This window comes from Coregonus clupeaformis, chromosome 23 (genome assembly GCF_020615455.1).
Source record: "Coregonus clupeaformis isolate EN_2021a chromosome 23, ASM2061545v1, whole genome shotgun sequence".
Lineage (NCBI taxonomy): Eukaryota > Metazoa > Chordata > Actinopteri > Salmoniformes > Salmonidae > Coregonus > Coregonus clupeaformis.
The window spans coordinates 17933593-17960964 of record NC_059214.1 but is presented as its reverse complement, the minus strand read 5'-3'; the positions used below and the strand labels follow the sequence as shown (position 1 = coordinate 17960964).

Sequence of the window (27372 nt, the reverse complement as noted above, 5' to 3'; positions counted from 1 at the left end):
CAAAGTTCTAGAGCGCTCAGGACCTCAGACTGGGATGAAGGTTCACCTTTCAACAGGACAACGACCCTAAGCACACAGCCAAGACAACGCAAGAGTTGCTTCGGGACAAGTCTCTGAATGTCCTTGAGTGGCCCAGCCAGATCCCGGACATGAACCCAATCGAACATTTCTGGAGAGACCTGAAAATAGCTGTGCAGTGACGTTCCCCATCCAACCTGACTGATCTGCAGAGAAAAATGGGAGAAACTCCCCAAATACAGTTGTGCCAAGCTTGTAGCGTCATACCCAATAAGACTCGAGGCTGTAATTGCTGCCAAAGGTGCTTCAACAAAGTACTGAGTAAAGGGTCTAAATACTTATGTAAATTATATATTTATATTATTTTATTTTTTTATACATTTGCTAAAATTTCTGAAAACCTGTTTTCGCTTTGTCACAATTGCATCCATTTTAGAATAAGGCTGTAACGTAACAAAATGTGGAAAAAGTAATGGGGTCTGAATAATTTCCGAATGCAATGTGTGATTTGATAGTCATGCAAATATTGGAAAGCAAACCTTTTGTTTTCTGACTTCATATTCTCTCTTTGGTCGTGTTAGGTCCGAGAAAGATTCCTCAAAGACTCTGCATTCGAAGACGTGACTCTCGAGTCTGAGAGGAAAAGGATATTCAAGGACTTCATACATGTCTTAGAGGTAAGGCTCATAACTCTGGTAACCTCTGTGGGGAAATAAGTACCCCAACAATGTCAGTGGTAGCATCCCAAATGGCACCCTGTTCCCTATATTGTGCACTACCAGGGCCCATATAGCTCTGGTCAAAAGTAGTGCACTATATACGGAATAGGGTGCCATTTGGGACACAACCAGTGTCACGACATACAGTACACCAACCTGACTGCTGTTTCTTCTCCTCACAGCACGAGTGCCAGCATCATCACTCCAAGACCAAGAAACACTCCAAGAAGTCCAAGAAGCACCACAGGAAGCGCTCCCGCTCTCGATCGGTTAGTAGTTGGCCCCGACACTGCACAACCCAAGACACCTCTGCTGCCTTTATCACTGCATCTCAAATGGCACCCTATTCCCTAGATAGTGCACTACATTTGACCAGAGCCCTATAGTTTATAGGGAATAGGGTGCCATTTGGGATTCCGCCTACATTTGTATCAGCATGGCACCTCACTAGACAAACCCTCCTACTACATCGCACACTTCTCTTCTCTCTGCAGGGCTCAGAGTCTGAAGGTGAAGACGATTATCACACCAAGAAGAAGAAGCGCTCACAGTCCAAGTCCCCGTCCGAGCGCTCCTCCAGCGGGGAATCTGGTCAGTGGTTTTCCTATGTATAACCCCTTTGTTTATTATTTTTATCATCACAATTTAAAACTTGAATGATAATTGTGATATAATGATCGTGTATGATGAAAAAGTATTTTCTGCTGATAGGAATGTATTGTACCAATAACCTTGACTAGAAGTTATAAAATGAAATACAAATGTATCACTGACATCCCTCTCCATTCGGTCAACAGACAGAAGTTATAAGAAGTCCAAGAAGCACAAGAAGAAGGGGAAGAAGAGGCGTCACAAGTCGGTAGGTTCTCAGGACGGAAGTATCTTTACGGAGGAATGTTTGGGCCACTCTGGAAAGAATGTGAAGCCAAATGGCGGACCGTGCACTTATTCTTTTGACCCGGTCTTTCAGCAATCTCCTGAATCTGAAGGCGAACGGAAAGAGAAGGGAGGAAGAGAGCGGGACGGCAAGCGGGAGAAGGACCAGGAGAAAGAGAAGGAGAACGACAAGTCCCGGGGGAAGAGTCGCTCCGAATCCAAGCAGAAGTCACCTAAAAGGAAATCTACCAAGGAGGAGGTGAGTCGTACCATTCCGGTCACTAAACCTAGCCATGCATCTGGGCTTTTAAGGCTTTGAAATAAAGAAATACTCCATGCCTGTACACAGCAGTTGTATCCGTGCATTTTGTCTCATCCTAGTCCCAGTGAGGTGTTTACTGTTCTATTTCCTAGTGCAGGGGTCCCCAATAACATTCAGCCTTGGGCTGATTTTTCCTTGAGCGGATGGTCGTGGTGCCGGAAGATAGTTCTAATACTTTGTACACTGCAAATTGACCGCAAGAATCCCAAACAGATATGGTATTTCACCAAAACGCAATCATTTCAAACCTTGATTACATTGTGATATGATCACATATGCCTTTATGCTGGGGAATCCTGGTGATTTTACAGTCTTATGTCCAACAACAAAAATGATTTAAAGTGACTCCGGTTCTGGATTTGCTGGAACCCAACTTGCTGTGGCTATTGATACAGAATCTTTTTTTTTTTTTTTCCCCAGAGCTGCTGCCCCTCTGTTGTCTACCTAGCTTCTGCTCAGTGCTTCATCTCCCACGTCCCCCTTCTTAACATGGAGGGGAAAACTTAATGTTATACACTAAAGAGTATAGATACGGTCGACATGTTTGAACAGTGCATTCCATGCCTCGAGTAATTTTTTTAAGGAAGGGTGTAAGGCTGCCTTCAGCTTTCATGTTGTACACAATAGACATGATCGACATGTTGGTACAAACATTGTTGTCTGTTGTAACAGTATATTTAGGCAAGCAAGAGGCATACAGGCAGTCAAAATAGTGATTCTTTACTCATTATCATTGGCTAGCTCTTTTTTTTATAGCAACTCACGCTACAATATGGCAGCATGAAGATTATCATCACAAATAGAGACGATAGCGCAACGCCAAACGAACTCGCGCAGTGTCAGACTCTGGTTATCGGTCCGGATACACATGCTCGGGCTGCCTAGGACGTTTGGCTTCCCAGACGTGGAACAGCTAGGTAGCTTAATCATGCTGTACTTGCATGATCATTGAGAAGCGAATTAACAGTTTGTGTGTGGTTAAAACGCAGATAGTTTTTTGCCCCAATGCAAAACTCAAGTGAGGAGTTGTTTTTACAGGAACTGTGGCTAGTGGCTATGATATGGCAGCAACTATAAAGATTAGCCTACATCACACAAAATGCTGCTTGTTTTTGCTCCAATGCAATGTGTAGGGACTTTGTCCTGCTTGTGCAACTGCAATATCCGTTACAACAGACACAGAAGGTTGTATACTTTATAGACTTCAACAAATATTTTGGAGAATGTTCGTTCAAATCGCCGCAGGTTTTTTTTATTTCAGCTGTTTAGAAATATGAGGCAGAGAGGCTAGATCATGCAGAGGTTTCCGGAGGGCATGTCTTAGAGGTAAGACAGCCTTTTTTCAGGGCTCAGAACTTTTGGGGGGCAGATAAAACCACCGGTGGGCCGCTTGTTCGGGGACCCTGTCCTAGTGCATCCCAAATGTCACTACTACTTTTGACCAGAGCCATATGTATGCGTAAGATCCTGATCAAAAGTAGTGCATTAAATAGGGAAAAGGGTGCCATCTGGGAAGCATCCCTAGTAAAATTAGTAAAATAGAAGTAGTGCTGAGCGATTAGTGCTTTTTGAGGTCGGTTCGGTTTCTGTTCGATTTATAAAAAAAACAAAAAAAAAACACGGATTTAGACATTAAATGCACTATACATTATGTGGGTTGAATCCTGTAACAACATAGAATAAAACAATTAATAAAAGTCCTATGATGGTAGTGACTGTCCATTACTGCTTATCACTTATCACACCTGTGAGGGGAACGGCACCTCCGTATCTTCAGGCTCTGATCAGTCCCTACACCCAAACGAGGGCATTGCGTTCATCCACCTCTGGCCTGCTGGCCCCCCTACCTCTGCGGAAGCACAGTCAAAACTGTTCGCTGCTCTGGCACCCCAATGGTGGAACAAGCTCCCTCACGACGCCAGGACAGCGGAGTCACTCACCACCTTCCGGAGACACTTGAAACCCCACCTCTTTAAGGAATACCTGGGATAGGATAAAGTAATAAAAAATACATATTGTAAAGTGGTTATCCCACTGGCTATAAGGTGAATGCACCAATTTGTAAGTCGCTCTGGATAAGAGCGTCTGCTAAATGATGTAAATGTTAACCATTTATTCACATTACATTTCTTTTATTTGATGACTATTATTTCATTCTAAGTCATCTCATCTCTATAGAGCGTCTGCCTATGCTGTCTGACAAAATCACTATTTTAGTAGTTCTTCAAAGTAAATAAGGCATACTTTTATGACTGCTGAATACCAACTATCCATCACTTAGATAATGTATTTTCAGGCTCAAGAAGCAACTGCTCTCTATCCCTCTCGATTGCGTGTTCCGAACAAAATGGAATTCAAATGTCGGTGTCGGTCAATTAGTTGTTTAAAAAAAACTACGTAATTTCGGTTTGTCGCTCAGCACTACCTAGAAGTCACCAGTGTTGTTGGAAAATGTGGTTTTTGATGTCTTGTCTTTGTTGTGTAGGGTGGCTGGGACACATCAGGCAGCGAGCTGAGTGAAGGAGAGCTGGAGAAGAGGAGGAGAACTCTACTGGAACAGCTGGATGCTCCTTGATCCACTTTTTTCCTCATGCTGTCTATTCCCTTCATCCAACATGCATTCCCCCCCCAGTGCTTATTTTTCAGCGTAATGCCACACATGCTTGGACTTAAGGTTACACAATTCCGGTAACTTTCCCAAAATTCACGTTTCCCAGAAATCCCGGTTGGAAGAATTGTGTAATTCCTGTCAATTTTGGGAAAGTTACCGGAATTCTGCAACCCTGTTTGGACTGTGTGTGAACTACCCCCCTTTATGTTTAGTAAAATGGGAATGAACCAGCCACACTGGCAATAGAATGCTTGGTAAATATTTGCTCTGTTTTCTTACGTTATGGGAAGTGGTCACAGGCTGAGTTGTGAGTGACTACTTTGATATCAGAAGAAGGTCAACTGTGTGGACATTTAGTGACACACTTAAGCCTTTTGTTGCCTTTGATAATGTTTTCTCACTAGCTATTTCATTTTATTCATTTGTAGTCGTATGTTGTTTTTCTTTGCTACTAGTTTGATATCGGAATAGATTCAAAGTGCATCTTAATGCCATGCTCTTTACTGGGACTGCCTTGCAGTACTCAGAAATTGCACTATTTATTCCCTTTCTAGTGCATTACTTTTGACCAGGGCCCCCAAAGTAAAAAACAAAAACAAAAAAGTGTTTAATTTAGGAAATATGTTCACAAAGTATTCCCACAAAAAAAGAGAGATGTGATTGTGTCTCAATGTAATCAAGGTATTAAATTATTTTCAAATACAATCAATTTTAGTGCTTAGTTGTGGTCAAATTTGCAGTGTACAAATTATAATTATATTCCGGACCCCCAACCATCCGCTCCGACAAAGATCGGCCCACAGCTGAATCTAGTTGCCTACCCCTGCCTTGGACTGATGTTGAACTCTTTGGCAAAGGTGCACGTCTAGACTGAAGTATCAATGCTTTCTTTATGTTCTGTAATGTCAGAACTGGTAAATGTCTCTCTGAAACAATACATTTTTAAATACATTTGTATGGTATTTCTAGGATTGGTTCAATTGATTTTCATTAGAGGAATTGTGAATGTCCTCATGGCATGATCTATAAATGTAATAAAATACAGTTTACATGAATTTGTTTGTCTTCATGTACCGTCACCATAGATTGGAGCTCATTATCTATTTTTTACATGTGACCTCTCTGTTATGAGTGCCTCTTGTTCACTAGGCTTAGTAGCCTTGTGCCGTTTCCTGTGGATCAGTGAAATGCTAGGCAGGCTGTAAGTAATAATTGCTACTGAAAGAGGGAGTGCCAAAACAACGTGGCTCAGGACAATCTAGATTAAGGTCCAATAACATCAGCAGAGCTGTGGCACGGTGGCCAAAGACCTCCAGAAGTGGCAAACCCAAACCTTTGTTGCTGCCCTATGCCCCAGCCTGCCAGACAGGGATGAGTGAGTGAGTAATGATTTCCACTGTTTACATACACAGAGATGACTAGGCAGACTTGTCCTGTTTTTATATCAATGCATATCAATGCAAAGAAAACCTGAGTGAATCTGAACAGCTGTCGGCTAAATGAATGAGGAAGAATAGCATTGAAATAAAGATACAGGCATTATAATAGTGTAAATAGTTTATTTGATCATATCCAGAACTCAGTCTAACTTTAACAAAATGTTATTTTAAAAGTATTTTGTAATAAGCACACAATGCCTAAAATACATTTCTGAAGAAAAAAAAATCATGCCACTATTATCCAGTCTAATGAGTGAAGCTGATGAGTGGTCAAAAGTTCACATAGGAAGTATAGAGACGAGTGGTTCATTGCACATGCTATAATGTGGACATTTATGGTCCCAAGACCACAGGAAGCTTCTCTGAACGTCTATGGGTTATGGCCCAAATGACTCCCTATATAGGGCATAACTTTTTACCTTTTTGACCAGGGCCCATAGGGTCAAAAGTAGTGCACTAGATGGGGAATAGGGTGCCATTTGGGACACACATTAATCGAATGCCTCTTTTACTGTCAGGCAAGTGTGACACCAGGTTATTCTGCTTCACACAATTGATCTGTTCTGTTAAAGTGAAGCCAGATTTGTTTTTTTTCGGCTTAATTAAATATACAAAATGGACAAACCTATAAGTTAAAATAACATTCAAATGTTATAGCACATGGCGATGCACATTTTGTTTTAAACAATATGTACAATAGTAACCTTATGATAATGAGTGGATTAAGAAGTAAAAAACAATGCAACAATTTTTGTAGCAAAATATCTGTACATTTACAAAACCTTTTTTTGCGTTGTGTACTTTTTGTTTGTTCTGCCATTTTTTTATATAACTAGCTAAACACTTAAAAAACTACCGGCGCTCACGCCAAAGTGGGTCACATGAGCAAAATTGAATGCATACCGTTTTCAGTGGTTAAATACTATACATTAAATGTACAATAATAGTGAGTAGACAGTTGCCTAGAGATTCATTAGCCTATTGCAGCTTTCAGAGTAAAAAAAAAGAAACTTGGAATCCAGTTTCCATGACAAGCTCTTCAAGTAGCCTAAAGTGCCTTCCTTGCAGCCGCTACACTTGACTGGAAGTGTATCTGCTGAGAAGTCTTTGTTTTTAGCACCTTTCCTATTCGCTCTGAGTCAATTGTGGCTCTAGCTCTGGTCTGGGGTGTCGTTCGGCTGTGCTCTCGCAATCGTACGACCGAATGACTTCCTGGACCAGAGCTATTGTGGCTCAAGAGCCCCACCAACCACTTAACAGCATTGCATTTGAATGGCACTTGAGGTCTACATGAGCAGACAATGTAGTTCTATCTAGATAGAGCTAATAATTCATGGCTTGGTCCACTAACCATGTTAACACTGATGAATGAGATGTTAATACCGTAATAACTTTAATATGGAGGCCTAGCTATATACAATTCACATTAGCCTGGTCTCGTTTTGAGAGAGCCATACCTCGCTGAGCTATATCTTTGATATGATTTCTTTAACTGTGGTCATACGTTGGTGTACATAAGTCTACCTGATACTTGCTTAAGTACTTTCATTGAGCATATTAGTTTTGGATCACTGGTTCATATTATTAACCTAAGACATGTCCCCTTTAATAAGGTCATTAGCCCTTTAGTAACGATGGAAAAGCTAATACGTTTTTTTAAAAGTGCCACTCGAGGACATTGTTGGAATTCCAAGAGCAATGGCAGTAGCACCAGGAATGTAATAAGATACTAGCTATTGAATATCATATTCATCACCTGTGGCGGAATACTATTCGACAGCTAACGCCTTGAATACACCTACAGCATCAATGCGCAAAATGGTATGCAGCATCATCTGGATATGTGTGCAACAAAAGTTCAACATTCACACTGCTACCATTTCTGTCAAGCCATCTACACATACAATTTGATGCATACGTTTGATTTATCCGACGTATGCACCACACAGAACGCACTGCAACGCAATGCAGCAAGGCAAACGCAGCGTTCCATTGGAAATGAATGTACTTCTGGTGTACCAAAACGCAATGACGCTGTAGGTGTGACCGAGGCATAAGGGAACAGTGTCACATATACATTCTACACTTTTTTCAGGAAAAATTTCTTCCAGGAATTACCCCTACAGACATCTGTGTCCAGTTTTACACATCAAAGGAAAATACAATTAAAGCCAGGTCAAGTTGTATTGCTTGAAGTAATAAAAAATAAACAAAACAACTGAAAAGTTGTTTCAGGCACTTGGCTTGTCTAAGGTTCCCTATAACTGGCCTTTCAGACCCATCCATATTTCTTTCTTTCAGTCCATCTCTTTCTGTCCATCCATCTCTTTCAATCCAGAGTGAGAGGCTGCTACATTCTCCACATCACTCCCCCTCTCATACCCCCTCCCCTAGCACATGCACTGTTCCCTCGTCACATGACCACTTCAGTGTTGTTGACCGGCCGCAAGTTCTGGTCGTCAAAGCGCCTTCTGACGCTCCTCCTCACCGCGTCGGCTCGCCTGTAAGGCTGATTTCGAAGATCTGGGATGGAGGGACGAAGGGGGGGGAGAGGGGGATGGATAAAAGAGGTGTCAGTCAACATAACAGGGCCTTCAGATGAGCAGAGGCTGGTTGTGTTGGCAGCCAATCAGGCAAAGCAGCTTGAGTTCTACAGAAACATTCCCCTTCAGTTCACTTCTCTAAATGGAAGACAAAAACAGGCCCACAGAAAATGCCTTATTGATTTGACATTTTTCATATTTACTAGTCCTTCTGTCACTATCGATAAAAAACACAAGCTATGGACAGGTGCCCCCCAATACTTTTCCCCCCAAAAAATATGCAACATTTTCCCATGTTTAACAATCAGGGGGAAAAAAGGGAAAGTAATAATTTCCCATAAAGGGCATTTTACACTGAATTTGCATTCTTTGATTTTAGACATGCAACATTTGTCTATAACTTTATTAGGAAATGGAGGGTGAACAGAAAGGAGGGAGGGGGACCAACACAGGCAGTCTAGTACGAAGTAGAGAAAGCCCTCAGCGGTAGGTAACTTAAGGGAAGGGAGGTAAAAAAGAGATGCTTGCCAGGTCTGGGACACATCCACCACCACAGGGGTGCTATTGGAGGAATTCCTTACCCTCGAGTGGACATTGGGAAATTTAGTAATGTTATTCTTCTTTAGGGCTGGATGGATGAAGAGAAGACAAAATGGAGGTTAAAGAAGCAGGGTGACCAGAGGGGTGTTTTCACAGTGGCCTTGCAGCGGTGGGAGCGCTGAGCGAGCAAAGCGGCAAATGGGAGGTCAGGGGACAGGATAGGACAGGGCAGGACTAAGGTGTTAGAGGGGCAGAGCTTACTAAGATATGCTGTTAATTGATACTGCAGGCACAAAGGAAGAGCAAATCAAAGCGTTTTTTCTCTCTCTTTTGATCTGTGTCTCAAAACCCAGGCTGCTTTCCAGAGTGACTACCAGCATGAGCAAATATAGCCAACCATCACATTTTGCACAAAGTTATCACAAACCAAACCGAAAATATTTGTTTTCAACATACAATAAAAAGTTTTATGTTGAATAGAACGCTGACCAAAAACCAAAGAACGGCATGCATTCAGCCAGGTACATGGGCATAGGATGTGAATTCAACTGTAATTTATGAAACATTTAGAAATACTGAGGCCTTTCCCTTTAAATTGCTCAACAGCTATTCAGGACATGTATCTGGCTGTATGTTAGTTGCACACAATGGAAATGAATGTGCAATCCAAGACCAATAACACGTGTCAGAAATTAATAATTCATGCGTCATGCAATATGTTAGAAAAGTGACAAGACAGACCACAGAAAGTCATGTGATACGAATATGATCCAGCACCAAAGAGTTTGAGCCAAGCACAAGGCAAGGGAAACTGTAGCTCTGGTCCAGGGCATTACGTGTAGCTTCAAGGCTCAGAATCAGCCACACATAATACCTTGGACCAGAGCTAGGGGAACTGGGAACAGAGGGTATTGTGGGTTTGAAGCAGGAGAAAGCCAGAGGCATGCAGGAACCCAACCAACAGCACAGTAATACATGAACACAACACTCAGTTTTCATGATAGACAGATGAACACACAAGCAAGGTATAATGCCACATCCATTTAAAAATAAGTCAAGACTATCAATACATCATAACTGACAATAAATTATTAATTATTATATAATTATAGGCAAATAATACTCTGCTATGCTGATTACAATACTGACTAGTATATGATATATACTAAAGCAGAACTATTACTATATAGCAAAACTACTGGCACTAATACTAGTCAACATAACATATAGCAGTGTAAACTTTTTGGGATGTTAGCCAGTGAGATCCGTTGGGCTACGGCCTAGGATGCACTTCCTCTTTTTTAACAGTAGAGGGCGCTTACCTTACTTTCCCATTTGACATGTACTCTACAATGCTGCTGTATTACTAGTACTGTACAGAATGAGACATGGTAGATTTCTAACCTATCTACCCATCTTACTCTTCTCAGGGCAAATGTCAATGGCCTGACTGACTGGCTGCTAGGAACATTTCTGTGACATTATGGTTTGCTATGGTTGATGATGCAAATGGATGAGGTAGTACATATTTAACGGGGATGACTCGCTTCATGCAGGGTAACGGAGGGGACATCGGAGACTCCTCCCACAAACCCATTCCTCCCCATGCTAGAAGGGGCGGAGATAGTGACGCCGACACGCCACACACACACACACACACACACATGACTGACAGTGACACGCAGAGTGACAGAGTGAGAGGGAACACAACACACTGTGAGAGTACGGAGAAAGAGTGAGAGAAGAAGAACGAGAGCACTGAATTTACAGCAACCTTTCAGAGAGACAGTTCTAAGCTTTAGTAATGGTTCTCCTCATTGTGAGTGGGCTCGCAGAAGAACCGAGAGCCCCGTTTGGCTGTGCGGGCGGTAAAGGGCACTGTCTTCAGCACTGCATTGAAACAACAACAACAACTAAGACAAGACAGTAAGGAGTAGCACACATCTACAGGATTTTAGCACAGGTTAGCACCCTACAGCATTAGAAGACTGGCGCAGAGAGACATTAACACATTCTATAGAGGGTTACAGTCTAATCTAGGCCGTCAGGGCTGCTTAAGGTTGCAAAATTGCAGGAACTTTCCCCAAATTCCCAGGTTTTCCAGAAATCCCGTTTGGAGGATTCCTGGACTTCCTGCGTATCCCCTCCTGATTCCGGGAATCTTCCAACTGGGACTTCTGGAAAACCTGGGTATTTTAGGGAAAATTCCCTACATTTTGCGACCTTAGGGCTATTCAACTGTATCTTATGGAGCACCAATGTTAAAATGTTACAGGACAGGCTTTTAGCTTGTCAGTTAGAATACAGTTATGTTTGATTGTTATAGAGAATTAGTGTTAATATTATTATATATGCCACACCACACAGAATGTAAATGGCCTAGGGTTGTGTATGTCTTCTCTGTGTTGACTAAGGGTCTACAGTGGAATGGATGGGTCGTGTATTTTAATAAAGCAGATCAATACATGGGTTGCGTCCCAAATTGCACCCTATGCCCTGTATAGTGCCCAATAGGTCTCTGGTCAAACATAGTGCACTACATAGGGAATAGGGTGCCATTTGGGACGTAGCCATGGTGTCTGGTCTGGAGACTATACTCTAAGCCCGGCCCGTCTACACCACTAACTGTTACAAAGCTACGACAGATAGCAGACACCACTAACTGTTACAAAGCTACGACAGATAGCAGACACCACTAACTGTTACAAAGCTACGACAGATAGCAGACACCATTTTCGCACTACAGACACCACTAACGTTACAAGCACCATAGCACTGTACAAAGCTACGACAGATAGCAGACACCACTAACTGTTGCAAAGCTACGACAGATAGCAGATAATGATCCTACACACATTTGACCCGGCTCCAAGTGTCTAGGTTAGGTTAGCTGGACAGTCAATGCATGTTTTTATCGTATGATTAAGGTTAAGTAAAGCCTTTGGATTGAATCATTGACAGTTCAATCTGTTCAATAGTTAAGAGGTACTTATTAGTGGTTTAGATACGCATTGTTAATGATTGAATGAGACTGGATTGGAGCACAGGAGAGGACCTGCATGTAGAGCGCCCAGTGTGTAAGTTTGTGTCTTAACCACTCTAGTGTACTAGAGCAGGGAGAGAGCTTCTTCTGCACACTGGAGGCCTGCCCGTGTGCGCATGAGTGTGTGTGTGTGTGTATACATGTGGATGCATGTGACGTATAAGTAAGGTGTGTGTGTGTGTGTGATTGTAGAACTGATGGTGATTGGCCCCGGTCCTCTTTACCGGTGATGATGTCCTCGATGGCTCCATCCTTGCCCTCGTAGACGTGGCGGCTGCCCGTATCCTTCACCTGCTTCTTCCTCAGCTCAGCTATCACCTCCTGCTGCTGACTCCTGCCCCTGGTGTTCTTATGGGAAGGAGACTGGTGGGGAGATCACACACACAGTCAAATCACAAGGCACCTTTATCAACTATTCAAACAGCATAGCGATGTCCCTGTGTGAATCTCCAACATTGTATTTCACACTGCTGTAAAAGCTTAGCTAGACGTCTACGTTCTAATGTGTCCATTGGAAAGGTTATACTGTATATATTATATATACTGTTTATATTTACTGGTTGGTTTACTAACTGTTTAAATGTACTGGTTATATACTGGCTGATACTGACTTGATGTGACACACTAGGTGTCTACAGTACCTAATATAGCTGCCCTGCCAGCAGGAGATTATCCTCCCATCGTTAGTCCTGGGGGATGAGGGGGTAGGAGAGGGGGAGGGAGGGAGAAGGAGAGGAGGGAGACGGGGTGAAAGGGAAAGGAGGGAGAGAGATGCAGAAGGTAGGACAGCTTACCTTCTGGGAAGAGGGTGGGGAGGGAGAAGGAGAGAGGGGAGGGAGAAGAGAGGGGGAGGAAGGAGGGAGAACTTACCTTATGGTCCTCCTGGTCCAGCATGGCCTCCTGCTCCAGAAGCTTCTCCATCATCATCTTCTCTGCTCTCTTCCTTTGCTCGTTGTCCTCCTCCGCTTGCTGACAGAACACACACACACACACGTTTAGACAGAGGGCTCAAACACACTGCCGTACCAGCGCCCAGCGTAGTGTGTGGGTTTGGGACAGTCTGAGGGGTGTGTAAGAGAGGAACGTCAGTCTCACCCTGTAGGCCTTGACGAAGCGCACAAACACCGGGAAGAACACGGACGGGGGCGTCGTTTTGGAATTCTCGCCGAAGAATTTGACGGCCTCGTCGAAGGCGTCCTGTCAGAGACAAATAGCACATTTTGCATTCGTGATTTCCTTACAACGTTCTTTATCATCTGTCGATCATAAAGGTAATAGTTTGATAAAACATATAAACCTTTAAAGGGGCAATCTGGGATTGGTACATGCATATTTTGACTTTTGGGATAAATGACATATAACCATTGATTCTTGAAGAATCTAATTTATAAATGTCTTGTGAGCTTAGTTCAACTGTTGCTGTCTTAGTTGCGCATGAGAAATTCAGCGAGGTGAGGTTTACCTGTGCGATCTTGGCGTCGTCCTGCAGCTTTTTGAGCTTGCCCTCGTTGTGTGTGATGAAGTCTTTGAGCATGGTGTTGTGACCGTGCATGCTGTATTCTCTCTTGGTCAGGTCCATGCCCCGCTGGAGCTCCTTCACATCCAGCAGAACGTTCTCTAACGACACTGGGATCACACACACACACACACACACACACACACACACACACACACACACACACACACACACACACACACACACACACACACACACACACACACAAAAACAGGATGATCACACACATGCACGCAGGCACAAACACGCACACACACAGGCATGCACGCCCACACACACGTATGCACACACAGATACACACACACAGAAGTGGATACTGTTCAAAGCAGGGTACTCCCCAGTAAGCAGGGCCATACCTCTGTATGCTTACAGCACAGCTCTCTAGAGCAACACACAGCACGGAGGAGTCAATGCCCCAACAAGAGAACAACATCACAATCCATTCTCTGAGATGATGACTACAGATACAGTGCAATAGAAATGCCTGCAGACCAAAGACAGGCTACAATCCTGTCCAAATCCACCGCGATGACTGATCATTAGGGATATGTCCTAAATAGCACCCTACTCCCTATTTAGTGCACTACTTTTGACCAGGGCCATGGGTCAAAAGTAGTGCACTATATAGGGAATAGGGTGCCATTTGGGACTCATCATCAGCCCTTCATCGCTGTAATCACACTTAGCTGTATTGTGAATCGTACCTGCTGCAGCCTTCTCCACATAATGCAGCTCATTGTAGAACAGGTTGACTTGGTGGTATTTCTCTTTCACCACGTTGGCTATGTAATGCAACAGAGTCATTTTCCGGTCTGTCGACTTGGTGTCTAGCAGCTGGGGGAATGAGAGGGTTAAAAAAAGTGTAAAGATAGTGGTATCGTCCCAAGTGGCACCCTATTGCCTATGTAGTAGTGCACTAGTAGCTATCCTAAAGCACGTTATGCACTAGCGATACATTTGGGAGAAAGAATCTCCTACCAAATCTAAACTTTGTAGTTTAAAACCGTATACTGCTCCTCTTTTACTGCTGTTCATGTAGTTTCCAAGAGCCAAGATAATCTGGAGAGAAAAAACGGCATATTAGAACATCAACACAGAAGGTCGCCAGGAACAATATTTTCGACGCATAGAATTCTGTAATGAGTAGCTTACCTCGAGAATTTTCTTGAGTTTCTGTGAGGATTTTATTGACACAGATGCTGCGATAACCGCATGGAGTTGCTGTAAAGAATAAGAAAGACGGAAGTAGAACAAAAGTCAGACCAGAGGAGAATAAGTCAAACTCATGAAAAGCCAATCCTCCTAACCTCAATCAAATCCCTATTTAGTGCACTACTTTGACCAGGGCCCATACGGCTCTTCTCAAAAATAGTGCACTATCTAGGGAATAGGTTGCCATTTGGGGCAGAACCATGGAGTCCCGGGCCTCACCGGTGTCAGCATCTGCACGCTCTCGCAGAAGTTGCCAATGAAGGCCATGATGGTCATCTTCTGCATGAGCCGCTCGATCTTGCTGAAGTGCATCATGAAACGGTCCTCGTCCGTCAGCGCCTCCACGGGCTTCCTCTCCTTCTCGTACTGACGCATGATCTTCACCTCGTTCTCCGTGGGCAGGAAGCGCATCAGACACTCCACGTAGTCCACCGACAGGGTGCGCAGGTCAAACCTGACGGGAGGGGGGTGGGGGTGGTTTAGCAGTTCATATGCAGACTGGAGACACAGACACACACACACTATGCAGACACAACCTGAAAGTAAAGGCTAACAAGCACACACACACACACACACATATACACACACACACCACTGTAACCAAATGGACCCTCATTTATAATAGAAGACAACAAGAAATGACATCCCAAATGGCACCCTATTCCCTATATAGTGCACTACTTTTGACCAGCGTCGTGCACTATATAAGTAATAGGGTGCCATTGGGATGCAACCGAAGAGTCCATGGTGTCTTACAGCTGAATGGCCTTGCAGATCTCCTCTGGGGCCTTGCCCACTTTCCTCAGGGTGATGGCCATGTTCTTGGCCCGGTTGGCGTCCAGCAGCGCCACCTTGTTGGGCCCCTTCTGGATGACCTTGGTCTTGCTCATTGTCAAGTCGATGGCCGGGCCCTGGGCTTTCGTCTTAAACATCTCCTCAAACTCATCCACGTTCAGGTCCTGAGGTTGAAGACACACATCAAGTGAGAAGGTTTGAGTCCTAAGCAACCTGCCCTGTAGTGAGTAGCCTACATGTTGTTTGAAGTACAGTAGACCAACATAGCTTTAATAGTAGGTCCAAGTGTGAAGTGCATATATGTGAGGGTGAGTGGACGGTTCCCTACCTCCAGTATCCTCTCGTCATCGATCTCGTTGAACACAGTGCCGTTAATTTGGTTGGGCTTCAGTGCCACCCAGTTGAACACAGGCAAACGGAACTTGGTCTTGATGGGCTTCTTAATCTTTACGGCTGCACAGCAAAACACAGATAAATGATTCAGCAAGCACTCTATCTACTATGTCTATCATCACGCTCACAAACACACAGTGCACGGTCGTGTGATGGAGGGGTAGACAGGGTCTGCTTCCCAAATGGCACCCTATTCCCTTTATAGTGCACTAACTGTGACCAGGGCTCTGCTCAAAAGGTGTGCACTATAAAGGGCATAGGCTGCCATTTGGGACATTTTATGTGACTGGAGGTGGTGGCACACATGGAGATGCCTCCCCCTGCTGTGACAGGAGGCTGAAGAGTCCATTCATTAAAATCCCACAGAGAAAGCTGGAGAGGTGCTCCACAGTCATTTCTGTGGAGCACAGTCTCTGTACTGCTAGCCATAGACACTATAGTTTATTGATTTAATCTTTACTTAACCAAGACGTCGCATTCAGTAGTGGGCCCAGAATAGAGCCTTGGGGGACACCAAATTGAGTTAGCTATGATATTGAATGAGCAAATGGCTAGGCTTGTCATCCCTGGCACAGTAGCAGATTATGTTTTTATAGACTAGGATTATGGCCATACTCGTGATGCAACGAGTCACACAGTTGTCGGTCGGACAGAGGTACCGCTGGTGGTGGGGCAAAGAGATAAGGATAAGGACCGGAGAGGGTGACAACCAGGGCATTCCAGGCTTGTGCAACACTCTCCTATCTTACTGTCATCATCAGCCTGCCTGCAACGGCACGTCAATGTGTTTCAGCATGCAACAACAGACACTACCAGATATCACAATAAAACACACACAGGCACACACACACACGCTACAGTACAGCAGGGAGACCGAGCAGGAGTTGGAAATATGGCATTTTCAGTGCTTTCCCATCACATCTGTCAAGACTAAGTAAGACTGTACTTTGTCTAGTCCCATTACATTTGACAGGCTTAGGACCAGCATTTCAGGATCCCATAATGTTGACAAATGACTGCTACCAGGAGTCCATGTCCGGTGGTCCATGTTTTGTGGGGAGACTGTTGTTTCATATTTTGGTGTGCTCAAGCCTTTTACAGTCCAGCAGTGAAGAGTAAATAATATTTGGGGGGAGTTTGCAAACAGTCGTAAGCGAATTCAAAGAGAACGCATGAAACAAAGAGTCCACTTTCTTGCTTGGCTAGACTGAAAGAATCATCAACGTAGTGCCTAGGGCATAAGTGGCCATCTCTTCATGTGGACCCTCTTCCTGTGTGTGTGTGTGTGTGTGTGTGTGTGTATGTGTGTGTGTGTGTGTGTGTCTTGACTGTCTTCATGTTTGAGGTTGAGACTAAAAATACCATTTCCAAATACTCCGGAGGGGAGGAACGGTAAAAACACAACCACATGACAGAGAAAACCTACAGAACAGTTTGATGGGTCCCTCTGGTCGGCAGAAAACAAAAGTAGAGAGAAAAACAACCAGAGAAATCATTAAGAACAAAATAATATTTTGCTTCCATTTTAAAGAGAGAAAGAGAGCTTAGTAGAATAATACATCCCTACTAGATACCAAACCAACCATTCCTGTGTGTGTTCAAAACAAGCTTTATAGTTCAAAGTGTACTAATGCTATTACTGTCATTCTAAATGGTAGATTCTTTAGACAATAGTCACAAATTCTGTAATGATCTTGTGTCACATTGCATCTCTGTATCAACTGGTCAAAGGCTGCAGTGATAGGTTAAGGAGGTGAGTGATAGGTTAAGGAGGTGAGTGATAGGTTAAGGAGGTGAGTGATAGGTTAAGGAGGTGAGTGATGGGTTAAGGAGGTGAGTGATAGGTTAAGGAGGTGAGTGATAGGTTAAGGAGCCTGACTAGCTGTCCCATCAGCACTGAGTCATGGCTGCCCAGTGTCCAGATGGCCCTGATATCCAGGAAGTCAAGCAGCTTGAAATAGCTTTGAGTAAACAGCATCAGACACACTGATACAGGACGACTGCTGTGACAGGAGGAAAGCAGGGTTGAAAAGGCCTCGAGGATCTCAGGAGGCTTGGCTCCTGTTCTACTACTGTCAGTCACACACACTGTTCAATCAATGAGGCAACATAGTGTAGACTTAGATTGTGAATTTAGAAGCAATGGAGAGCACATGGGTGTCCTTTCAGTGACATATTATGATAAGGGCTGAGAAAATTCTACAGATCTGATCGTCAACACTTGATAATGACGGTTGATAAATGTAATAAAAAGAGGTTTGTCATTGAGATCGCTGATAGCCAATACCATCAACATACATTAACAGAACAAAAGCTTATCATGAAAACCCATCTCCCATTGTCTGGTACAGTGTGATTCATCCACATCCACACGCATAGTCGTCATAGCGGCGTCTGAGTGCGATGACCTTACCTGCTAACCCTGAATTGAAGATGACGGTGGGGGATCCACAGCCAGGAAGCGGGGGGGCCTTGGGGGGTGGAGGCGGGGGCAGGGGCGCAGACACCTCCATGGGGCCGGGGGGAGGCGGGGGAGGAGGGGGGAGGGGGAGGGGGAGGAGCGGCGGGAACAGCCAAAGGCCCATTTGGCACTGGAAGAGAGGGAGAGAAATAGAGAAGAGGATGAACAAATAGGAGCAGAGGGAATGCGAGAGAGAGAAAGAGAGAAACTAAGGGTGGAATTGAGATGACAACATGCCAAGTGCTGTCTCCCATTGAGACTTAATCAGCAGAGTAAAAACTGCTCTGCTCCCTCCCTCTCTCTCTCTCTCGGCTGGCTTTCCCCAGCTCCGCCTCTGCGTCTGTTTGTCACAACTCATATCCCAAAGATGGAACAGCAAAACATTTAAGGGCATGTTGTGAAACTAGCAACTAGCAATCCAGACTGTTTAGCTACCGTCTGGGACTAAACAGTAAACTAAGCCGGGATTGGTCTAGTACTCCACCTACCGATTCCAGGAACAGGTGGTGGGGGAGGAGGAGGAGGGGGCGGCGCGGGCATCCCCGGGACCCCATTTGACCCCATTGGGCTGACCGTGCCCCCGTTATAGACCCCTGGCACAACCTCCATGCCAGCCACCAGCGGGCCCCCGGGGGCGGGCGGCGACGGCAGGATGGAGATGTCCCCGTCGCCCTTCTTCTGGATCTTCATGGTGCCCTGCTTCTCCAGCTCGTGGATCTTCTTCTCCAGGTTGCACTGCCTCTGGATGGCCTCGTCCTTCTCCTTCACCATCCGCCGCAGCGTGTGCACCTGCGAGTTGGCGTCCTTGTACACCTCCTGGGTGAGAGGGAACAGAGATGTTACGGTATGTACGCAGATCAGGGGGCCGTTTAATATCAAGCATCTCAGAGTAGGAGTGCTGATCTACAGTCGTGGTCAAACGTTTTGAGAATGACACAAGTATTGGTCTCCACAAAGTTTGCTGCCTCAGTGTTGATGATGGCAATTTGCATATACTCCAGAATGTCATGAAGAGTGATCAGATTAATTGCAAAGTCCCTCTTTGCCATGAAAATGAACTAAATCCCCAAAAAACATTTCCACTGCATTTCAGCCCTGCCACAAAAGGACCAGCTGCCATCATGTCAGTGATTGTCTTGTTAACACAGGTGAGAGTGTTGACGAGGACAAGGCTGGAGATCACTCTGTCATGCTGATTGAGTCAGAATAACAGACTGGAAGCTTTAAAAGGAGGGTGGTGCTTGAAATCATTGTTCTTCCTCTGTCAACCATGGTTACCTGCAAGGAAACACGTGCTGTCATCATTGCTTTGCACAAAAAGGGCTTCACAGGCAAGGATATTGCTGCTAGTAAGATTGCACCTAAATCAACCATTTATCGGATCATCAAGAACTTCAAGGAGAGAGGTTCAATTGTTGTGAAGAAGGTGTCAGGGCGCCCAAGAAAGTCCAGCAAGCGCCAGGACCGTCTCCTAAAGTTGATTCAGCTGCGGGATCGGGGCACCACCAGTGCAGAGCTTGCTCAGGAATGGCAGCAGGCAGGTGTGAGTGCATCTGCACGCACAGTGAGGCGAAGACTTTTGGAGGATGGCCTGGTGTCAAGAAGGGCAGCAAAGAAGCCACTTCTCTCCAGGAAAAACATCAGGGACAGACTGATATTCTGCAAAAGGTACAGGGATTGGACTGCTGAGGACTGGGGTAGAGTCATTTTCTCTGATGAATCCCCTTTCTGATTGTTTGGTACATCTGTAAAACACGTTGTCCGGAGAAGACAAGGTGAGCGCTACCATCAGTCCTGTGTCATGCCAACAGTAAAGCATCCTGAGACCATTCATGTGTGGGGTTGCTTCTCAGCCAAGGGAGTGGGCTCACTCACAATTTTGCCTAAGAACACAGCCATGAATAAAGAATGGTACCAACACATCCTCCGAGAGCAACTTCTCCCAACCATCCAAGAACAGTTTGTTGATGACCAATGCCTTTTCCAGCATGATGGAGCACCTTGCCATAAGGAAAATAGTGATGACTAAGTGGCTCGGGGAACAAACATCGACACTCAAAAGAGGCGGGTGGACAAACAAAAACCCACAAATTCTGACAAACTCCAAGCATTGATTATGCAAGAATGGGCTGCCATCAGTCAGGATGTGGCCCAGAAGTTAATTGACAGCATGCCAGGGAGGATTGCAGAGGTCTTGAAAAAGAAGGGTCAACACTGCAAATATTGACTCTTTGCATAAACTGAATGTCATTGTCAATAGAAGCCTTTGACACTTATGGAATACTTGTAATTATACTTCAGTATACCATAGTAACATCTGACAAAAATATCTCATAACACTGAAGCAGCGAACTTTGTGAAGACCAATACTTGTGTCATTCTCAAAACTTTTGCCCACGACTGTAGGATCAGTTTAACCTTTTAGATCATAACGAATAAGATTACATGGACAGAGGGGACCTGATCCTAGATCAGCACTCCTACTCTTAGATGCATTATACAAATGGGCCTTGAGAATTATCGACCTGTGTCTGTCTAGCAATGTTATTCTCTTCTCTCCCCTGTTGATTTAGGGGACAGTGAGTGAAGGGGAGTGAGTCTCACCCGGATCGAGTCCAGCTCCTTGTTGCGCGTCATCAGCTGTTTCTCCAGCTCCACAATCTTGGACATGGCCTCGTTCTCCGTGTCCTGCAGCTTCTCCGTCATCTGGGAGAGCAAAGGTCAACGTTCAAGGGTCAGGTCAGATGACAACATGCCACGGATACACAGAGAACTGTGAGAGGGTTTTGTGCATGCAGGTACAGTCAACGCTTTTGTACATAACAGTGTAGGCTAACAGGATGGATAAAAATATATTATGATATAGCTTGCTCAACAATATCATATCGAATGATCGATATTGGTGGCCATCACTAGTCACAACCCAACAAAGTGTTTGCAGTCCTTAACACACATTTATGCAGGTCATATTAAACAGCGGTTTATTACATAGAAGGTGTATGTGTGTGCAAATCATGCATCATTTTACATCATCCATGTGTACTGTTGTGACACTGTAAGGGTCTCTTGTAGCTCAGTTGGTAGAGCATGGCGCTTGCAACGCCAGGGTTGTAGGTTCGATTCCCACGGGGGGCCAGTATGAAAAATGGATGCACTCACTAACTGTAAGTCGCTCTGGATAAGAGCGTCTGCTAAATGACTAAAATGTAAATGTAGAATATGTCTGTGCATTAGCCATCAAAACATTCATGTCAAATGCCCTTAATCTGGTGTTTGTGGACATCCTGACCTGAACAAAAATGTGTGTGTGTGTGTTGACAGCTAACTGAAAGCATGAGACTAATCTAAAGGGCCTTTGAGAGAGAGGCATGTGATGGAAAGCTGGTATGACAGAGATTTAAAGGCACACTGTACATGTTGTCAGATCCCCCCCTAACACTGTACAGTACAGCACGCTGACGTCTGTATGGCATCAAATAGAAGTCAGTATGTCAAAACAGACTAAATACAGTCACAGGCACTAGATGAGAGCAGACTGGGCTAAGAGATGGGATTGAAGTGGTGAAAGAGTAATTAAGGATTCAGAAAGTAGGGACGGGTGGAGTGAGTTATTAAAAAGTGTAAAGTGTAGGGTGGCAAGAGTCGTCTGTAGGCAGTCAGCGTCATGAGGAGGCAATGGATGGAGACAGTAAGCCTGTGCGTGGTTGTCGTGTCCTCTCACATGTGACATGTTCTCCTCCAGCTCCTCCACGCGCTCCAGCGCAGCGTTCTTGGTCTCGGCGTCCTCAAGCAGGGCACCTACGTCAAACACGTTGTCCAGGTATGCCTGAATCTGCACTGTCAGCTTGTCACTCTCCGTGTGCTTCAGCTTCTACATATACAGACAGACAGACAGTCAATGAAAAGCCTATGACATGTTCCATGTTGTTCCCAGTCTATATTGGGGATAACACAAAAACAACTTATTTATATTGTGATCTTTATATCTACTGTACATCTACTTCAAATCAAATGTTATTTGTCACATGCTTCGTAAACAAGAGGTGTAGACTAACAGTGAAATGCTTACTTAAGGGCCCTTCCCAACAATACAGAGAGAAACAAATAGAAATAGTAGAAAAATTATAACACGAGGAATAAATACAGGAGTACCGATAACTTGGCTAGATACACGGGGTACTTACATCCAGGTAGTCGTCCAGACAGAGCTTGGTGAAGTCGTACTGCAGGTGTACCCTGAAGTTCATGTCCTCTACTGAGTGGACCACGATGTTGATGAACTGCATACACGCCACCTATAGGCATCAGCAAGCATTGAAAACGCATTCAGAGTGATTTCACACCAAGCGAAACCAAAACATCCAATGCATTTACAGGGGATACTTGTAGAGTGTGTCCCAACTGGTACCCTTCTCCATATATAGTGCACTACTGTTGACCAGAGCCCTATTGGCCCTGGTCAAAAGTACTGCTCTATAAAGAGAATAGGATGCCATTTGGGACTCATCCACAGACTCCAGGGCCTGTAAATAAGCATGTGTATGGAAATGACATGGCTGCATCCATCTTGCTAAATGGGCTGATAAAGGAAGTCACTTCAGGCTGTGTCCCAAATGGCACCCCAATCCCTGTGTAGTGCACTACCTTTGACCAGGGCTCTGGTCAAAAGTAGGGCACTACACAGGGATTAGGGTGCCATTTGGGACACATCCTCATCAGTCTAATGTACACAGTGGAGTGCCACAATGTCAGTGCATTCTTGTCACCCTGCTAATACTGTCTTAATGGACTTCCTTAAGAAGCTCAAAGTCAACTGTCTGAGAGATGCCAGCCCCGTCTGACAAATCTGTTTGCTTTCATTCTCATGTCAAATGACTGGCCCGCTACCAAATGGCTCAGAGTGGACTTGTGACTGGTTGGACTCTCATGCCAGTCACATGCCATTTGGGACACACAACATGCACAGACCAATGGGGAGCCTCGAAGAGGAGGCAGTGTGGCACATTGAGAAAAAACATGTATTTTGTTGGTGCACACACATGTATTTTGTTGCCGCCTCATCTATTTCTATTCAAACGTATTAGTAGGAATTCTGTCACAAAATAAACTGAGTTGGCGAGGATTCCTTGCGTGTGGTTGGCTAATGATATAATTAATTACATGTCAAGCGACAGGGTCTGTGATTTCAGGATATGATGTAGCCTAACAATCGATGGCTAGTCCAGTGGAAATGTTGTGTACCATAAAGTCTATGTTGTTGTCCATGTCCTTGAAGTGTTCCATCAGCCTCTCGAACCTCTGTGTCTCAGCACACACCTGCAAGAAAAATAATCATTCCTTTTTTATGGGCCCTGGTCAAAAGTAGTACACTACATACGAAATAGGGTGACATTTGGGAAGCAGCCTCACTCTTTGCAATGGAGCATACTGTATTACCTCAGGTTGAGAAATGAAATGTTTCCGTCATATTCTCTGCCTTATGCAAAACCTACCCATGTACTGACTTCTCACTCCCTCCCATCACTCTTGCTACCTCCCTGCTAAAATATGAAGCGGAGCCCCGACATGGTGAAACCTCCCCTGGCATAGGGCTGGCTTTTTAAACACACATGACCTATTTTCTCCCACTGTGATTACCATATCTACATCTCTGAGAGAGAGAGGGGGGGAGAGAGAAGAGAGAGAGAAAAAGAGAGAGAGAGAGAGAGAGGGAGGGGGAGAGAGAGAGAGGGGTGAGAGCGAGAGAAAGAGAGAGAGGATGGGAGGAGAGAAGAGAGAGAGAAAGAGAGATAGAGACAGAGAGGGAGAGAGAGACAGAGAGAGAGAGAGAGAGAGACAGAGAGACAGAGAGACAGAGAAACTGAGCTGCTCTTCCTAACCTTCTGCCAAATGTATGACCATATTAGAGACACATATTTCCCTCAGATTACAGCGATCCACAAAGAATTCGAAAACAAACCCAATTTTGATAAACTCCCTTATCTACTGGGTGAAAAACCACAGTGTGCCATCACAGCTGCAAGATTTGTGACCTGTTGCCTCAAGAAAAGGGCAACCAGTGAAGAACAAACACCATTGTAAATACAACCTATATTTATGTTTATTTATTTTCCCATTTGTACTTTAACTATTTGCACATTGTTACAACACTGTATATATACATAATATGACATTTGAAATGTCTTTATTCTTTTGGAACTTCTGAGTGTAATGTTTACTGTTAATATTTATTGTTTATTTCACTTTTGTTTACTATCTACTTCACTTGCTTTGGCAATGTTAACATACGTTTCCCATGCCAATAAAGCCCTTAAATTGAAATTGAAATTTAATTGAGAGAGAGAGAGAGAGAGAGAGAGAGAGAGAGAGAGAGAGAGAGGGGGGGGTGAGAGGGAGATAGAGACAGAGAGAGAGAGAGAGAGAGAGAGAGAGAGAGAGAGAGAGAGAGAGAGAGACAGAGAGAGAGAGAGACAGAGAGAGAGAGAGAGAGACAGAGAGAGAGGGGTGAGAGGGAGATAGAGACAGAGAGAGAGAGAGAGAGCGAGACAGAGAGAGAGAGAGACAGAGAGAGAGAGACAGAGAGAGACGGGTGAGAGGGAGATAGAGAGAGACAGAGAGAGACAGAGAGACAGAGAGAGAGAGAGAGACAGAAAGAGACAGTGCTCAGAAGCAGGGAAGAGGAGAAAGTCAGAGGAGAGATAAAGAGCCAAGGAGATGAGGAGGAGAGAGGGAAGAGAGGGGAGTGGAGTGCATAAGAGCAGCCCTCACACACAATGCTCTGTGCCCCAGCCTGCACCCTGCCCCCCACTCAAACAACCCTTTCTAGCCCACGGAGCGGGGAGTCAAGAACCCCTCACAACAAGCCTCCTCAATGAGGGAGAGCTCGATCTCAACTCAAGCAAGCCAACATAACACTCGGATTGTATCAGTTCTTTGCATAAAACACAAAAAGCTGAAAAAGAAAGCATTGTTTTTATATTACAATTTATATGACACTGCCAACCAATAACGATTGTCCAATGTGACCAATAAAATAATCTAACCACATATATTGCAAAGGGTCAATCGCTATCCATTGACTTTAATAGTGCTGTGGCACACATGGCTATGTCTCTACCTTCTGCGGGAGCAGCTCTGAGCGCTAGAAGTTGCTATTCCACCTCTAATAACAGTGAAATGCAATAGAAAGTAATGCTCAATATTTCATTCTGGGTGTAAATATTGCATTAACTGAAGTCGGCCCAATTTCCCCGAGCCAGCCTACAACTGGGACTGCTGTAGAGATGCCAAGCCACCCCAGACTCCACCTTACTCCTACTCTACACACTCAACTGCATACAACACAGGGTATGAGTGTTGATCTAGGATCAGTTCTCCCTTTTAGATCGTAATGAACTGAAGATTACATGGACAGGGAGACCTGGTCCTGGAACAGCACTCTTACTCTGAGACACTTAATACAAACAGCCCCTGATCAAGCTGTACTAAATAGGTCTCACATTTGTTATGATATATATGTGAAGGGCCTGTCAAATCACTAACAAACACATAACTGCTTTCTCTGTGGGCCTGAGAGGTCAGTGAACTGCCTTTCCGGCTGAGAGATGCGGCGCAACATGTTAAAGCCTTTGATACAGCCAGCGCTGCACTGCATTCTTCGATAATATCCTCCTACTACATGACTCGCTACGTGAACTACGTGAAATGACACTGTCACAATAGCATAGCATTATCGTCTTGCTCCGCGCATCCCCCATACCACACCTCCTTGAAGTTGTCGAACGCAGAGAGGATGATTTCGTGTCCTCCCCTCACCAGACACATAGCAGCCAGCAGCTCCAACACCAGAGCTTTGGTTCTGGGAAAGGAGAAAAAGAAACGAATGAACGGTTAACATAGCGTGGTGCCACTGCCCATACCAACCCATCATTTCTACCACAAGGTTACGTAATGGTTGCATCCCAAATGGCACCCTATACCCTTTCTAGTGCACTACTTTGGACCAGAGCTCCATGGACCCTGGTCAATAGTAGGGCACTATGAAGGGAATAGGATGCCATCAAATCAAATCAAGTTCTATTTGTCACATGCGCCGATTACAACAGGTGTAGACCTCACCGTGAAATGCCCTTAACCAACAATGTAGTTTTAAGAAAATAGAGGTAAGAAAATACACTGCTCAAAAAAATAAAGGGGACACTAAAAATAACACATCCTAGATCTGAATGAATGAAATAATCTTATTAAATACTTTTTTCTTTACATAGTTGAATGTGCTGACAACAAAATCACACAAAAATTATCAATGGAAATCAAATTTATCAACCCATGGAGGTCTGTATTTGGAATCACCCTCAAATTTAAAGTGGAAAACCACACTACAGGCTGATCCAACTTTGATGTAATGTCCTTAAAACAAGTCAAAATGAGGCTCAGTAGTGTGTGTGGCCTCCACGTGCCTGTATGACCTCCCTACAACGCCTGGGCATGCTCCTGATGAGGTGGTGGATGGTCTCCTGAGGGATCTCCTCCCAGACCTGGACTAAAGCATCCGCCATCTCTTGGACAGTCTGTGGTGCAACGTGGCGTTGGTGGATGGAGCGAGACATGATGTCCCAGATGTGCCCAATTGGATTCAGGTCTGGGGAACGGGCGGGCCAATCCATAGCATCAATGCCTTCCTCTTGCAGGAACTGCTGACACACTCCAGCCACATGAGGTCTAGCATTGTCTTGCATTAGGAGGAACCCAGGGCCAACCGCACCAGCATATGGTCTCACAAGGGGTCTGAGGATCTCATCTCGGTACCTAATGGCAGTCAGGTTACCTCTGGCGAGCACATGGAGGGCTGTGCGGCCCCCCAAAGAAATGCCACCCCACACCA

At 44.6% G+C, this 27372-nt stretch overlaps 2 protein-coding genes across 4 annotated transcripts in view; one reads left to right on the top strand and one right to left on the bottom strand.

Annotated features, from left to right (window-relative positions):
- Window positions 1–5601, top strand: part of LOC121536680 (pre-mRNA-processing factor 40 homolog A-like) — a 36936-nt gene extending 31335 nt beyond the window's left edge. For all 3 annotated transcript variants that reach the window (XM_041844114.1, XM_041844113.1, XM_041844115.1), the window contains 6 exons: window positions 600–695; window positions 920–1006; window positions 1232–1328; window positions 1535–1596; window positions 1708–1872; window positions 4421–5601. In XM_041844114.1, the coding sequence (XP_041700048.1) occupies window positions 600–695; window positions 920–1006; window positions 1232–1328; window positions 1535–1596; window positions 1708–1872; window positions 4421–4510 (597 nt within the window). In that variant the 3' untranslated portion in view covers window positions 4511–5601. The remainder of the gene's footprint in view (window positions 1–599; window positions 696–919; window positions 1007–1231; window positions 1329–1534; window positions 1597–1707; window positions 1873–4420) is intronic.
- Window positions 5602–7942: 2341 nt separating this feature from the next.
- LOC121536679 (formin-like protein 2) overlaps window positions 7943–27372 on the bottom strand; it is a 70608-nt gene continuing 51178 nt past the window's right edge. The window contains 20 exon segments of the mRNA XM_041844112.2: window positions 7943–8508; window positions 9110–9156; window positions 12336–12474; window positions 12982–13080; window positions 13207–13308; window positions 13574–13737; window positions 14332–14461; window positions 14606–14686; window positions 14780–14848; window positions 15059–15293; window positions 15596–15798; window positions 15963–16087; window positions 18441–18571; window positions 18573–18618; window positions 18977–19304; window positions 21093–21194; window positions 22210–22359; window positions 22673–22783; window positions 23730–23804; window positions 26253–26346. Coding sequence (XP_041700046.2) covers window positions 8470–8508; window positions 9110–9156; window positions 12336–12474; window positions 12982–13080; window positions 13207–13308; window positions 13574–13737; window positions 14332–14461; window positions 14606–14686; window positions 14780–14848; window positions 15059–15293; window positions 15596–15798; window positions 15963–16087; window positions 18441–18571; window positions 18573–18618; window positions 18977–19304; window positions 21093–21194; window positions 22210–22359; window positions 22673–22783; window positions 23730–23804; window positions 26253–26346 — 2470 coding nt within the window. The 3' untranslated portion in view covers window positions 7943–8469.